Source organism: Neolamprologus multifasciatus, chromosome 9 (genome assembly GCF_963576455.1).
Source record: "Neolamprologus multifasciatus chromosome 9, fNeoMul1.2, whole genome shotgun sequence".
Lineage (NCBI taxonomy): Eukaryota > Metazoa > Chordata > Actinopteri > Cichliformes > Cichlidae > Neolamprologus > Neolamprologus multifasciatus.
This window is the reverse complement of record NC_140447.1, coordinates 10,106,229-10,122,878: the sequence shown is the minus strand read 5'-3', so window position 1 is coordinate 10,122,878 and position 16,650 is coordinate 10,106,229. Positions and strand designations below refer to the sequence as shown.

The 16,650-nt window shown below is 41.4% G+C and overlaps 3 protein-coding genes across 3 annotated transcripts in view; all 3 read right to left on the bottom strand.

Annotated features, from left to right (window-relative positions):
- Positions 1 to 15,932, bottom strand: part of LOC146511028 (protein NLRC3-like) — a 70,993-nt gene extending 55,061 nt beyond the window's left edge. The window contains exons 1-3 of the mRNA XM_085172458.1: positions 15,697 to 15,932; positions 15,439 to 15,555; positions 12,126 to 12,204 (exon numbers count right to left, since the gene is read on the bottom strand). Of these exons, the coding sequence (XP_085028584.1) occupies positions 12,126 to 12,204; positions 15,439 to 15,555; positions 15,697 to 15,785 (285 nt within the window). The 5' untranslated portion in view covers positions 15,786 to 15,932. The remainder of the gene's footprint in view (positions 1 to 12,125; positions 12,205 to 15,438; positions 15,556 to 15,696) is intronic.
- Positions 8,989 to 10,150, bottom strand: LOC146511029 (NACHT, LRR and PYD domains-containing protein 3-like). The gene is made up of 2 exons (XM_085172521.1): positions 9,695 to 10,150; positions 8,989 to 9,533 (listed from the first exon to the last, which is right to left on the bottom strand). The coding sequence occupies exons 1-2, from the start codon at positions 9,921 to 9,923 to the stop codon at positions 9,004 to 9,006; spliced, it is 759 nt and encodes a 252-aa protein (XP_085028647.1). The 5' UTR covers positions 9,924 to 10,150; the 3' UTR covers positions 8,989 to 9,003.
- Positions 11,227 to 16,650, bottom strand: part of LOC146511014 (leukocyte elastase inhibitor-like) — a 258,585-nt gene continuing 253,161 nt past the window's right edge. The window contains exon 10 of the mRNA XM_085172525.1: positions 11,227 to 11,571. The gene's annotated coding sequence lies outside the window, so the exon portion shown is untranslated. The remainder of the gene's footprint in view (positions 11,572 to 16,650) is intronic.

Here is a 16,650-nt window from a genome sequence, read left to right as displayed (position 1 = left end):
GATAAGTGTATGTGTGCTTTTGGAAAACATTTAAAGCTGCCGTACAGAATCTTTGAAACAAGCTTAAAACATTTTTAGAATATAAACAGAGCATCTGCTTCTCTTTACAGCTCTTCACTCCACCAGGGGACCGTTTGGCACTTTCTGATAGTGTGCAAATGTGATGTACGTACTGCGGCAGTCATACAGACAACTGGACGGTCCAAATGTTGGCCTACCTATTACTGGCTGAGGTTTTAGTAGAGTTGTGGCTGAACCACATAAAAATATATAATTAATTTTAATCTCCCCGATCAATTATAATGTTATGTTGGAATGTTGTTAAAGAGGGTCAAAAATGTTTAAAACCAGTTTGTTTAGCAGATTCTGTATAGCAGCTTTAATATAGGGAGGACACAACTTCCAGATTGTGTGAGTAAAATCAGTTTTTTTGTCTTTTTGTTCTTCCTGACCTTGTACTTTCTCCTAACGTTCCCCTCTTTCCTCTCTCCCTCTTCGGACTGACAATCATACACAAATAGATTGTATTCAATTAGATGAAAATTTACATTAATATGAAAAAAATACTATTAAGATCACTAACAAAAAGTCCTCTCTCAGTGTACTTTCAACCAAAAGGCAAATAACCAAACCACATAAAAGATATAAATACTGAAACACTGATCCAACATTATTTTTGATTGACGGATCATTTGATTTTACACTTTTACACCCTAAGGCACAGGGAACAAAACCTCTCATCCACCGGGAAAAACCCCCAACGTACCGGCAGCAAGCCGAGGGGATATTAGAATACCCACCCCAGCCCGACGCCTTTCACCAGGGGCAACACCAGACTGAGACAGAGTCCAGCCCCTCTCCAGGAGACTGGTTCCAGAGCCCAAGCCATGCGTAGAGGTGAGCCCGACTATATCTAGCCAGTACCGCGCAACCTCACGCACTAACTCAGGCTCCTTCCCCACCAGAGAGGTGACATTCCATGTCCCTATTGCCAGTCTTGGCAGCCGGGAATCAGTCTGCCAGGGCCTCCGCTCCTGGCCACCACCCGGCACACAATGCACCCGACCCCTATGGCGCCTCCTGCGGGTGGTGGGCCTGCGGGAGGATGGGCCCATGTCTCCTCTTCGGGCTGTGCCCGGCTGGGCCCCATGGACTAAGGCCCGGCCACCAGACGCTCACCCTCGGGCACCCTCCCCGGACCTGGCTCCAGGGCGGGGCCCCGGTAACCCTATCCCGGGCAGGGTAAACTGTTCCCTCGATGTTCTCTTCATAGGGGTCTTCTGAATCGCTCTTTGTCTAGTCCCTCACCCAGGACCAATTTGCCATGGGAGACCCTACCAGGGGGCAAAAGCCCCCAGACAACATAGCCCCTGGGATCCCTGGGACACACAAACCCCTCCACCACGATAAGGTAGCGATTCACGGAGAAGATGATTACTATACCTTTCTAATGTTACGATGTTGTCCCTGCTCTTTCTCTGTCTCTCCCTCCTGCTCTGTTCCTGTGCTACTGAGTGTAACTACCGCCCCTCCCCCCTCTGCCCAGTGCACAGCACAAGGCTCGTGTGCGGAGTGAAGTGGAAAAAAAGTGCGAGAGAGAGGGTGAGAGAAGGAAAAAAAAAACACGGCTCGCGATAAGGAGCAGGCTCGCGTTGTTCACGTCAAAGATCCGGCTCTAAGAGCCATTTCGTTCGCGACCGACACATCACAATTGGCCATATTGCCCTGCCCTAGAACCAATCTTGTGATGGTTTGTTTGGGATCATTGAAAATAAATACCTTATTTTTGGCGAGACCATCATTTTTATAGTGGCGACCCTTCCCATGAATGATATGGGTAGGGATTTCCATCTAGTCAGATCGCCTTCTACTTTCTTCAGAAGTGGGATGTGGTTTAATTTAGTTAAATCTGCAAACTTAGAAGATACTTTTGAAAATAGGTTTATTAGTGTAATCACCTCAGAAAGGTTGGTTTGTGAGTTTTGGAGAAAAAGCAACATATCATCCACATAGAGACTGATTTTCTACTTTCTTGCATTTCATGCCCTTAATTCTTGTAGCCTGTCAAATTGCTGCTGCTAGTGGTTCAATGACAATTGCATGGTCATTTGTTCTGATACAAGATGTTGGGGAATTATATAATATTTTTAACCAGTTAATGAAAGAGGTTCAAAACCAAATTTGTGGAAATGTGCAAATAAAATTTTTCAGTTAACCCTGTCAAATGCGTTTTCTTCATCTGGAGACAATATTGTGGTTTCAGTGTGTTTACTGCATGAGTAGTCTATTAAATTAAGCAATCTACTTGTATCTGTTGCTGAGTGCCTACCTGTTATGAAACCAGTTTGTTTAGGATGAATTAAAAGGGGGGTTATCTTCTCTAATCTTTTTGAGAGAGCTTGCAGGTTATTTTGAGGTCTACATCAATAAGGGATATTGGACGATAGCTTGAGGGAAATATAGGGTCTTTGCCTGGTTTTAGCAAGAGACTAATATTGGCAGAATTCTTATTTAGTGATAGTCTGCCATTTTCCTTGATTTCCTGCAACATTCTGTGGAATACAGGTGCCATAACTGTCAAGAATTCTTATTTTAGAATTCTGCTGGAAAGCCGTCTGGACCTGGAGCCTCATTATTGGGCATTCTTATCAGGGCTTCCTGGAGTTCACCTGGTGTCAGCGGCATATCCAGTGCCATTGCTGTTTAGTAATTTTGGAAGAGTTACATTGTCAAGAAACTGATCAATTTCATTTTTAGTTTATTTGTGGCGAATATAACGTTTCATAGAAATCCCTTTCATAGTAATTTATTCTTTCAGGGTCATATATTATGTTCCAAGATAAATCTTTAACAGCACATATAGTTGTCTTTTTTATTTATTTATTTTTTGTCACAGTTCTCGGTCATTTTAACCCAGCATTTTCAGTTTCTTAGATTTTGGTATTTTTCTGTATTATGATTTACGTTCTGATTCTTTAAGTTGTGCTGTTTTGATTATTATTATTATTATAGGTTTAGTTCAGTGTCAAGTTTGCGTCTTTGTGATTTGTTTCTTGTTTCCTGTTTTACTTTGAAGGTCCATGTCTTATGTCAGTGTATTCAGTTTTACTTTTCCCTGTCTCGTTAGCCCTAATTTCTCCCAGCTGTGTCTGCCTGCTGTTTCCCATTTCCTGATTAGGCCTCTGTGTATATAAGCCCTGTGTTTTCCTTTAGTCTCTGTCAGTTCCAATCGAGTTGTCCTGACCGACTGCACACAGCCTATCATGACAGAACGACGCAAACACTACATGGACCCAGCAGCCCTCGCCCCATCTGATGAGCTTTGGGAGTAGGGATGGGTATCGTTTAGGTTTTATCCAATACCAGTACCAAACCGGTACTTTTGAAACCGGTGCTTAAAGAATGGAGAACACAAAATTGGTCCAAAAACCTCTCATGTTTAGCTGTTTTTTTTGTAAAAAGATAACAATGTTAGCCTTTTCTGCAGCTATAGGGGATTTATGGTATCACTCTTGGCTGGAAGCAGTGCTTAATCAATGGAAAAAATACAAACTTTGTCCAAAAACCTCTCATGTTTAGCTGTTTTCCACTTTTTCTTTGGTCATTTTAGCCTTTTTGGCCAGGGTGAAGGGAGTACCTGCCATCAAACAAGAAGACAGCCTCATGTAACTACGACTGTGTTTGCTAGTTCACCTTACATGCATTAATTCTATAACGTGGTTAGCTTACACACGAACAACATTAAGCTGCTCACGCAGAGAAGAATGGCTGCTGTTGCCATCATCATCCGTCATCATTAGTTGTGTAAACTGTGGCTGGATCATCCAGAGGAGGAGTTTCAGTAGCTAGTGATGGCCAAATGAAGCACTGAAGCTTGTATTGAAAAACTGTTCATTACTCGAAGCTTTTCAACACAGTCCTCTCTGGTGACATCTGGTGGCCAAAAATATGAAGAGCAGCTTGAATCCACAAAATAAAACCAACTGCTTCATTAAAATTGCCCACTCTACAGAGTGGAATTCTGTCTGATATCGGGCCGCCGTTGTGTTGCTTTGAACATGTATTTTTTGGTGGTTAAAAAATGTGGTTTATTTGTTTAATAAATAATTTTGACCAGTAAACTTTCTTTGTTTAAACATGCACCATTGTGTGGTCTTTCTTTGCTTGTGACTTCTTGATGTTGGTAAATACAATAATTGAAAAATACCACATTACATATAATATACATATGATAATGTACAACACATTATGGAGTATGCTTCTGCTGTGAGGTCCTGCCTCCATGCACTTATGCAATTAACTGCTAGACGGGTATATTTATAAATAATATTATATCATTGAAATTTTCCCAGACATATTTTTGACCTGGGGGTAGAATTGATTGTGAAATGGAAAGGGAAAATGCTTATGAACTTGCAAATTAAAAACATGATGCATTTAAGGTAACCCTTTTTCATTTTTATTTAAGAAGAGAATTTGTTCTAGTGTGCAATGGCTGAACCTGTTCCTTTTCGTGGAGATAATTTCTCCTGCATTAAGGAAAATCCCTTCACATGGCACAGAAGAGGCTGGAGTGCAGAGAAACTGGTAGAGATGCAGTTATACAGTCTACCTGGGCCCCACAAACTATCAGATAAAGAGAATAAATAAATTCAATTGCTGCACATTTGGCAGACTAACATTTTCAGATTAATTAAACAATAAAATATATATTTTTACAACATTACATGTGAAGAGTCAAGTGGAAGTTTTTCTAAAGTTATTTAATAATATTTATATTATGGAAGCAGATTTTTTACATTTTACCTTTTTCCTGTTTTCAGATATAATAAACACACACAAAACAAAAGCACACGGCCAGAACACAAAGCTGGAAAACCCACCCGATTGACAAAAATCAACTCAAAATTCTCCCACACAACAGAACCTCCTCTAATCCTCGCTGGCTCCAAATCTCTCAGTGGAATGATCAGTGGTTTGCTATCTGTCACCATCAAAACACTCCACAAATCCCGCGAATGATTCATTTCCTTATAAATCATTGACTCAGACACCGAAGCAGTTAGGTTCTAAATGAAGCTTCAGACGTCACTGATCACGTGACTCTGGCCAAACGAATCAAGCTTCGACATAGTGCTTCTGAAGCAGTGTGTTGTTTTTTTTTGACACACGCGCCGGAGCTTCAGCTTCAAGCAGGCCATCACTAGCTGTAGCCATCCGACGACTGGTTTCCGGTCTCCCCTGGCTTCTGGACTCGCTTTACCCACTCATACAGGATTTCTTTCTAAATGAGCTTCATCTTCACCCCCCGCTGCTACCGCTTACCTATCCAGCTTGGCAAAGGATGCACTGCCCAGCACCCTTTGGAGTGTCAAAGCAGCCAGCTGTAGTGAGTGAAAAGGATACTTTTTCTGTTTCTTCAGACTTTGTGACTATTTATTCTGGGCCTATTTTTTTTTTTGTGCAGCAAGTGAGGACAGCGGCTGTCATTAAGATTGCTTTTCCTGAGACTGCTCTCACTCAGCTTATAGCTCAGCCAGCTGCCCAGTTATCAGCTCGGCCCCCTGCTCAGCCGCCCTCAGCTCGGCCCCCTGCTCATCCCCCTGCACAGCCCGGCCCCCTGTTCAGCTCGGCCCCCTGTTCAGCTCGGCCCCCTGCTCAGCTCGGCCCCCTGCTCAGCAGCCCTTAGCGCAGCCTGCAGTTCATTTATCGGCTCAGCTTGCAGCTCAAAGGTAAGGACAACCAGCTTAGTCTGTGCCAGAGGTCTCCATGCCTGCCGGTTCTGTCTCGTCCCCGCCAGAGGTGTCTGCACCTGCTGGTTCCGTCTTATCTCCATCAGAGGTTTATCAATAATTTCATTTAATTCTTGTTTTGTTTTGCGTAGGCTTCTTCTAAGGATTTGATGTGGGGGATTTTTTCTAGTTCCTGAATTGTTTTCCTCTTTCTTTTTCTGTGATGAGAAAGAAATTATTTGACCTCTCATCACAGCTTTCCTTGCTTCCCAGAGAACAGATGCTGATGTTCCAGGAGTGTCATTATAGTCTAAATATAGAGTCCACTCCACGCCTGACTCACCAGCCTAACGCGAGCCCTTGCTGCCCTCTACATGTACTACTGTTTGGCTGGTCACTGCATTCAAGTATCTGCCTTCTCAAGATGCCGACGGTGTGCACAGTGCCAAGCAGGTAATCACAGCTACTTTTCTGGCACTGGGCTGTAATTTGTGGCCCTGTGGCATGCTGGCTAACATGGTTTAACCTGTTGTGTGAATAAATGAAGAAACTATGATTCCCCTTTTAACTATCTGCTACAATATGCCTACCGTTGCAAATCTAGAGGTGACAGGGCTTTCTCCATTGCCGCCACGTGACTCTGGAACAGTCTTTCATCTTTTATAAAATGCTCTTCCTTCTTGGAAATCTTAAAATCCAATCTGATTCCCTACCTATTTTCCAAGGCTTTCGGATCTCTCTGACACCACTTTTATTGTTTCAGCTATTCTAGTTTTTTGTCTCATTGGATGATGTACACATATACACGTATTTTATGTTCACATATTTGTGCTTGTGTGTGTGATTGTGTACACTTTTGTATATGTATGTGCATATTTGCATCTACACATATATTTTTACAAACATATATTAATGTGTCACAATGTTTTCTATAATGTTGTCATCTTATTGGGGCGACCGTGGCTCAGGGGGTTGGGAAGTGCATCTGTAATCGGAAAGTCACCGGTTCGATCCTCTGTCCTAGTGTCTTGGGCAAGACACTTTACCCTACCACCTACTGGTTTTGGCCAGAGGGGCCGATGGCGTGATATGGCAGCCTCGCTTCTGTCAGTCTGCCCCAGGGCAGCTGTGGCTACAACCGTAGATTGCCTCCACCAGTGTGTGAATGTGCGAGTGAATGAATAGTGGCATTGTAAAGTCCTTTGGGTGCCTTGAAAAGCGCTATATAAATCCTATCTATTTTAATTAATTTTTTTTTAAATTTATTATTATACCATCCTTCTTTTCAGCGCTTTGGCGGACACTTGACAAAATATGATGCGATTCTAGTTTGATCAAACTCAGGGCATGAGGAAACCCGCCTCCATATCCCTACAGTCATGTGACGGACATGGAGAGGTGGACAAGGCCCAAGACATGTCCTCACCCCAACACTCCAGAATAAAATTATTAGGTCATTAGCAATACTACAGTACTTGACTGGATGCTGATGTAGCAATTCAGCCATTTAATTCATGCGTGTTGGACTAGGGCAGTGGTTCCCAAACTTTGTTTTACAAGAAAAATATTCGCGCCCCCCCCCCCCCCTTCCTGCCGCGTGTGCACGCGCACAAACACATCCTCCAACCACACATACCCTTATTTTGCTCCATTTCGGTTTATTTCACACCTCAAACATTTAGTAGACAATTAAGCAAATACAAGTAATCTGCAATAAATTACAGGTAGTAATAAAATAAACTACTAACTCTTTTATGCTGCGTCCACACCTACACGGATATTTTTGAAAACACAGCTGTTTCGTCCACACGTAATCGGCGTTTCGAATCACCGAAAACGGAGATTTTTTAAAACTCCTTTGTTGTGTTTACCTGTGGACGAGAGTTCATCACACGACGTCAAAGGTATGTGCCATCCACGTCACGCTGTGCACCACGTTATTGTTTAGATGAGATGAATTGCAGAATGGCAGGTAGAGACAAAATACTGTTACTGACTATTTTTACAGGCTTACATACACACACACAGTTACTGTCCCTCTATTTAGAAAGGCAGAGGTGTCACGGTGTGATTATTTTATGTGTAGTTGCTTTTATTTTCCAAACATAAACAGCTGTGGGATACTGTTTGTCCGTGATTTGAACCGAGGGAACAAATTGTGGCAGGATCAGCCTGATATTATTTGTATCCCGCTGTACCTTTACTGTATAAAGAGCTAACATCTCCAAAATGTCAGGAGTAGTTAGTCATTACAACAAGTGTTTGTGAACTAAAAATCAAGAATGTGGGATGCTGTTTGTCCGTGATTTGAACAGCCCAGCGCTGTTCCCGACGAAGGGAAAACCAATTTTGCAGGGGAGACCTACCTTGGCACTTGTGCAGGTGAAACCAAAGGGAAGATATGCTTCACCATATTTTCTAGTCTTTGGCTTAGAATGAAGTTGGTTTGAAAACATATTCAGCGATGCTTCATCTCCTGCTTTGTGTTTCTGTGGCCGCCCCGTGCTAGCAGTGTCCAAGCGTTGTTGTTTTTTTCCCCCCCCTTTTCATACTGCACCCCCCCCCCCCTCCCTGCAATGGCTCTGCGCCCCCCCCCCCCCCCCCTAGGGGGTGGGCCCCACACTTTGGGAAGGTCTGTTGTAGTGCAAGGAACTAGCAGTTTCTTTCCAATAATGCCATCCACTGTCTCTGCAGCCACTGTTGAACGACTGGCCTTGTTCCATAACCCTGTGCACTTTGTGGTAGCGCTTCTATATACTGTTTTTTTTTCTGTTTGTGAAAGTAGCCACTTGTCAACATCATTACAAGAAACAAGATTTAATGTGTGTGATGCACATCTCTTGTGTGGCGGCAGAGTGATCATCACAACTACATTTATCATCGTTATCGTTATCATCACTAACACCATTTTTTAAGGCATCGTTCGTGTTTGTCAAAGTTACCTCGTCTTCATCATTCTCAGAGTCATCTGCCTCAACTGGCTGGTATATTTTGAAGGCCTTGACAAAATTAGAGCCATTGTCCATCACAGTTGATGTTATTTTGTGGGATATGCCATAGTGTGAGTGAATGTTGTCCAACTCAACAGCAATATTATCACGCGTATGGCGACCCTTGAATCTTCTGCATGCCAGTGCTGCTTTCTCTCTCTGCATGCTGTGTGGATTTATCCAATGTACTGTTACACCAAGATAGCTTTTATTATATGCAGTCAAGATGTCTGCTGTAGTAGAGACATAGTCTAACTCAGGGGTGTCAAACTCATTTTAGTTCAGGGGCCACATGGAACCTGGAAGTCTTCAAAGCTGAAGATTCCTGCTTCTTTGGTTTCAGTAAAGAAGTGATGAACAAGTTCCACCAAGCTGAACTTTTCCTCTTTCAGCACATTCAGCTCTCTGAAAGTGAATGGAAATATGAACTGGATGTGCTGGTTGGCTTTGTCTTCAGCCCAGTCGAGGGTGTATTTCTGTGTTAAGACAGTTTTCCCAATACCAGCCACTCCCTTTGTCAGCACTGTTCTGATTGGTTTATTTCTTTCACGTGAGTCTTTAAAGATGTCTTCTTGTCTGATTATTGCTTCTAGACTGTCTGGTTTACTGAATGTTGTTTCAATCTGTCTGACCTCATGTTCATCGCTGACATCTACAGTCCGTCCCTCTGTGATGTAGAGCTCTGTGTAGATCTGATTGAGAAGGGTTTGGTCTCCTGCTTTAGCGATCCCCTCAAACACACACTGGAACTTCTTCTTGATGTTAGATTTAAATTCATGCTGATGCCACTGGAAGTTCCGAGTGCCGGTTCCTTAAGGACCCAATACACACACACACACACACACACACACACGAATCAAGGATTTATCAAGTGTACATATTTTGAATGCATTTTTGTCTGTTACTTGAAATATTGTTGAACATTTTGGCACTTTTTTTAGAATGTTTTTTTATTTAGAGAATAATTCTCACTTGTCAGCAAACGCTCAGCGAACTTATTCTGCTTCATTCTCTTCAGGAAGTCCACTGTAATCATCATAAATGCTTCTCTGCTGCTCGTACTCTGTTCTTCATCCACACTCTGTAATACAGCGTCATCCTCACATTGACTCTTAAAACATTGTAGGTCATCTGGACTCAGACCTTTCTGGATGTTCTTCAGCTCATTCTTCACAAAAGAGATTATTTTGTCCTCCAGCATCTGGAACAGAATATTTTATGAAATACCCCAAAACCTTTCTCACTTAGGAGAAAAACAAAGAACATAGAAGGAGGTGCGTTTTTGGAAATCTGTTTAATTAGGCTCAATATACACAATCCCTCAATGAAATTCAAACCCTGGTTATCTAAAAGAAGTGGGAAAAGGTAAAATCCACATTTTGTCAGAATATTTTCCACATATCTATCCCTTTATATTGTTGTTAAAGCTAAATGTTGTGTAAATATGTCAAGTTAACAAGTTATGTCTCATGTTCTTCATAAGAACATGTCTCTCACACACACAACTATAAGGATTCTCTATCCGCAGCTAAATCTGGATATTATGGAACATTTATCAGATCTGGTGAAACGAACAGTAGAGCTCTTTTCTCTACTATAATAGTATCTTTCAGCCACCTGAAATGTTCCACCTCTGTTTTATTGCGCTTACTGCTTTATACCCTTTTCAGTACTATAATTTTTACGATCCCACAGCATGTGGCAGGTAGTCCATATAGTACATTGTATGTCCATGTTTCTCTTGATAGTGCCCTACACTTTGAAATACTTATCAGTATTATTACTTGGTGATCATATTTCCAGCTACATAATATTAGTTATCATTCTTGCTCTAGGTAATATTCCATATGGATTATTATAATTTTATCCTTTCTAGATTATGTGAGTACAAGAAAACAATTATTAGAATATGATGTGTTAAATTTGTTTAGATCAAAGGAATAAGGAAGGATTTGTCTGCGTTTCAGTTTGGTTTAGCTGTAGGCTTGTGAGTGTGTGTAATTGTTTAGAGGGAATGGAATTTATTGACACTCGGGGTCTGCTGTCATAAAAGGAGACAGGAAGCTACAGTTGGGGATTGCGGATGCTGATGCTTGTACCTTTATAACAATTATGAGTTTTTATTAAACTTAGAAGTAGGTTTGCAGGAGACTCTCCACCTTAAATGTAAATGTAAGACAACAAGAGGCCAATGGTCCAGTGGATGCAGAGTGGGAGTCTCAGTGTTTGTAATATGTTAACTCTGTTTTCTATGTTGTGTAGAGGAATTTGGTGTAGCTTGGGTGAGGAGATTACTTTTATGACCGACAGGAAGTCACGTACACAGAGACACACACAGTGCTTTGACTGTTACGACACACCCACACCTACATGCACACTCACTCACGTGCACTCACATGCACGCGGTACGCGCACACACAGGCACTCACGTGCTCGTGCATACACACAGAAACACAGAGTTTGCAGCACACCATGGGGGTCTGTGTTTCACAGACAAAGGAGTGAAGATTTGCAGAGGGACACCGGCCTTGCACATCTCCCCTTCTAGAAGATGCATGCTTAAATGAAGATGAATAAAGGTTTTGTGAAAATGACTACTGAGTTCCGGTGCTGTCTCTGGATACTCGAGGAATAAAAAGAACCGGGGAAAAACTGATTTCTCAACAGTTTCCACACAAATATCTCCATAGACTTCAGCTGGTGCAAAATTCAGCTGCTTGTGTCATTAATAGAACCCATTACTACTGCTCTTCAACCATTTCAGTGCCTTCCTGTGAAATATTACATTGATTTTAGATTCTGCTTCTTATTTCAAAGTATCTCCATAAAGTCACACCTCCATATCACATCTTCTGCACAGCTCCACTCCTTCCCGTACTCTGACTTCATCCTCCTCTGCTACTGTTATTTTCCCATCTGCTCAAATTACCCTAAAGTACTTTCAGCTGAGTGTCCACTGGAACTTTCTTCCATGCCACTTTCACAACATTGGTTCTCTCCCTATATTTAAAGTAGCTTTAAGACACCTTAGGCCTTAAGACATCTTTTTAAACCTGCCTTTTCTGATTAATGTTATGCAGTATTCACTGCAATACTACCCAATACTATGTAGCATTATGTAGTATGTTCTCTTTCAAGTGGTAGCCTTGAAAGAGTAGCCATACTGTCTGTTATTTAACTGCTTGTAAGGTGTACTCGATTCTTGAAAGGCGCTTTTTAAATAAACTGTTTTGGTTTTTTTTTTTCTAAAATACTAGATGCTAGATATTTGCCTATGTATTTGTAGTGGAGGCAAAAATCTGACCACAGCATTCTGTTCAGCTCACTCTACCCTCTGAGCCAGAACCCAGCAAGAATATGTCTGTCAACAGAATGTAAAAGTAGTTGTTGCACATGTACACACCATAAATATAGAGTCCAGGTGTGCCTGATGCTGCTGGGAAGACTGACCACTGGGAACCTCTGAGCTCTTCTGGTCCACTCTGTGGAGACATCATAAAGAATCAGAATAATACAACAAAACATTGCAACCTAAAATGCAACCTGCTGGTCCTCTGCACTATAAAGAATATGAAATAAAAAAAACAACAACAAAACAAAAAAAAACAAAAGCAAAAAAATAAACCTCGATAATACGTGAATTATCAAGTAAGAAGTTATTTTATGTGACATGATGTCTTTGTCTGGCACAAAAACATCATGTCAGCTCTCTTATCTTATAATTCTCTTGTTATCTGAACATTAACAACATGCAACTCCAATAACTGTGCACATCTAAACCCTGATAACAAAAGTTGAACAGTGATTTCTGGTTTTGTAAAAATCCTGTTAACAAAAAAAGACTATTAATAATTATGAACAGCTCAGTATCCTCATAGAATTTGCAATAAAATTATGAAATCTTTACCAAATATTATAGAGAACCTCAGCAGTCAAAGACAGCAAGAAGAGTACCATTGATTCCAGTGTTTTTTGTATGTCAGAAATGAAGTGTAGAATGTCACGGCAGTTTAAGAAACTGGAGGCGTAGTATGTTACTGATGGTAGCCTTTGTTACTTTGGTCCTAGCTCTCTGCAGGTCGTTCCAGAACCCGTGTGGTTCTGGGATTTTTGTTCACTGTTCTTGTGATTTCACCCCCACATGGTGAGATCTTGCGTGGAGCCCCAGATCGAGGGAGATTATCAGTGGGTTTATATGTCTTCCATTTTCTAATAATTGGTCCCACAGTTGATTGCTTCACACCGAGCTGCTTACCTATTGCAGATTCAGTCTTCCAAACCTGGTGCAGGTCTACAACCTTTTTTTCTGGTGTCCTTGGACAGCACTTTGGGCTTGGCCATCATGGAGTTTGGGGTGTGACTGACTGTTTGTGTCATGATTCACTGCGTGGCTGGCAGGAAATAGAACCTAAAAGCAGGGACTCAAACGCGTGGAGGGATGAACTCAAAATGGCAGTATTATTGCTGGAAAAAACACACTGGTACTAAACTAAACACAAGGAGCTATAAACAAGAAACTCAAATCAAAAACCCAAGACACGTAGGGAGCTACACTGGGAACACAGGGAACTAGGAGCATGGAGGTGAGCATGGTGAGGGGACGACACTACAACAAATGGAGGTGAGCACAGACAATAAATACAGAAGGAGAACAGGGCAACAGGGAACAGCTGGGAGACACGGCTGAGGGCAATTAGACACGAGACAAAATGGGGAGGACACAGAGACGGACTGGAAGGTGAGAGAGAACATGGAGGGGCACGAGAGAGCACAGTCACGACAGGATGAGGGAAACACTGAACATAAGGAGTGGACACAAGGCACAAGAACTCACATAACTGTATAAACTTAGAAACAGAGGGAGACACAGGGGTCAGCTATACAGAGGGAAATTACTAAACAATCAGGGAACTAAACTGGGACCACAAGAAATTAGACCCTATAGAAATAAACTATAGACTAATAGAGATGTGCCGGTCGCGAACAAAATGGCTCTTAGAGCCGGATCTTTGACGTGAACGACATGAGCCGGCTCCTTATTGCGAGCCGTGGGGTGTTTTTTTTCCTTCTCTCACCCTCTCTCTCTCTCGCACCTTTTTCCGCTTCACTCCGCATGCGAGCCTTGTGCTTTGCACTGGGAAGAGGGGGGAGGGGCAGTAGTTCCACACGCAGTAGCACAGGAACAGAGCAGGAGGGAAAGAGAGAGAAAGAAAGCCAGTGACAACAACGTCACATTAGAAAGGTATAGTAATCATTCACAACTATTTTCAGTTGGAGATGATAAAAGATTCAGAAAGTTTTTTCATGCAGGCCTATATGATAGAGAAGATGCATGTTCTTTTTGTTTTCATATTTTAATTTATATTTAATTGTGTTGTGGTTTGCAGTGTTTTGTGTTGTTTCATTTTAAATTTGTTTAAAAGGAAAAAGCTGAAAATTTAAATAGTTAAAAGCTGAACTGTGAATAGTTGGTTTTTGTAATATATGATTTATTTATTACATTTTATGTGGAGCGAATAAATAAAAGTATATTTACGGTGGCCCCTAGAGACAAAACACGTACAAACTCCAAAACACGTACAAAACACAACAAAAGTGCTCCAGAATGCTGGGCGCAGTGTTGAGCTTTTGTTACCTAGAGGCTACACAAGCCAGGAAGTACCAATGACCGGATTTGGTGTGTGGTAGTAGTAACAGGTAAAATAAACATTTTTTTAAATTATTTGAATATATATATGAGTGCTTGAGTATAAATACACAAACCATACACATATGCTTTCAATTGTGTAATTTAAGTGATCTAGGTAGCTCTGTTTTGGAAGTTCAGTTAATGCTAGAAATGTGCTTTTGAGTTTGTATGTGCTTTGTCTCTAGGGGCCACTGTATATATTTATATATAAACATATATAAATAAAACCACTTTTTTTTAACATTAGTAATTCCTTTTGTGCATAATTTTATATTACTGTTAATAATAAATAAATTAAAGCAACAAAACAACCTGAAGAGCCAGTTCGGAGCCGAAAGAGCCGGCTCAGAGACCTGGCGTTTTGAGTTCCCCACAGGAACTCAAAACGCCAGGTCAGAAAACCCAGGTTTAAGGTTGTGGACAAGTGTCTTTTATACTGATAAAGAGTTCAAGGAGGTACCATTAATACAGGTAACAAGTGGAGAAAGGCCTCTTACAGAAGAAGTTACAGGTCTGTGAGAGCCAGAAATCTTGTTTATTTGTAGTGGACCAAATACTTATTTTCCACCATAATTTGCAAATAAATTCTTCAAATAAAATCAGACCATGTGATTTTCAGGATTTTGTCTCTCATAGTTAAGGTGATGAAAATTACAGCGCTCTCGCAACATTTTCAGCGGGAGAACTTGCACAACTGGTGGCTGACTAAATACTTTTTCCCCACTGTATATAATATCTCTCTCTATCAAACTATCAAACTCTATATCTCTATCAATTAATAAACTATGGAGCAGCAACTGTCTGTTAATTTCAAAACAGTTATTACCGAGAAATGTATACATTTTCTGCTGGAACTCATTTAATTTTAAATTACTGATTGTGGGTTTTCAGTTGTTTAGAAACCAAAGGCTTGTTTTTAAGAGACAATTTAAATGAGATTGAGGGAATGACGTGTTTGCAATGCAGTTCATATCCAACAACATCAATCAAGTCAGGTCTCAAAGAGTTCATGTTACTAACAGCTCACCTCTCTGCAGCAGACAACTGCTGGGCTGTAAAATGAATGGGGTCGCTCTTTAATGACACACAGGTGGTATCGGGTTCTTTTCCATGTTTATGTTTTCTCCCACGTTTCCGTCTTTTCCTGGGAATAATTGATTGATTGATTGATTGATTGATTGATCATACTTTATTCATCCCGAAGGAAATAAAGATGGAGCAGTGATGTGAATGCTGAGCTGTGAGTTGGAGAAGAGTTATGGACAGTTAGAGATGTTCATCTCACCTCTGAGCTTTGGTCTGGCTCTCATTTTCCCCAAACAGCGTGGGTTTAGAGGGAGGGCCTCCCTCCTCTCTGTCCTCAGACTGATCCATGCTGCTGAATTCACATCCACATCAGCTCACACACACTTTCTACCTTCACCTGCAGAGGAAACACAAATCATTCATGTGCACATCAACTGAAATCCTCCTTTCCATCATGTGTGCTGTCCAAATATCAGGTGTTTCTTTTCTGCTTCATCTCAGTGTCAGCTGAATGCAGTCAGACAGCAGTGTGAGGCAGAGGAAGCCATCAGCTGCTCTACTTCTACTATCAGTCCACTAGATGGAGACATAAAGCACACACGAAGCATTCACTGACACACACTGATTCACTGTAAATAAGAAAAATAAGTGACTCTGTCTCTGTAAGTAAACACTTATTGCGACACAAGAGGTTCTGCTATCAGCAATAAACACGGGGATTGACTGGACTGACAAAAACTTGACTGACTTGACACCAATATGCAAGATTGCACCTCCACCCAGAGAGACAAAAGGGTGGATGTATATATGTATGTTTCTTTTTACAGGAGCAGAAAGGTGACAGCAACATCCTGGGTTGCATGGGCTTTTGAGCCGTGCTGACTTAACCTTTTAATGCCACTTTCTGTGTCTTTGTGAATTTACAAGCGGTGTGTTATTCATGACCTTGTATTGTTTACAGTGCAGAGGTCACTGTGAGAAAGTGTGCATACAGACGCGCTGCGCTAACATCTATATCACTTTTTCCACAGCAGAGGGTTAATCATATGATCTAATCACATGATTTACAGCAGGACACACCACTGGCTAATGTTTTTTTCTTACAACAGGGCCTGGAGTGAAGCTACTCTAGGGGAGAAGCCCTGAGAATTTTTAAGAGACAATGCACAACTTTATTGTGCATGTCTAATTGTGCTAAGCTAACATAGGGCAA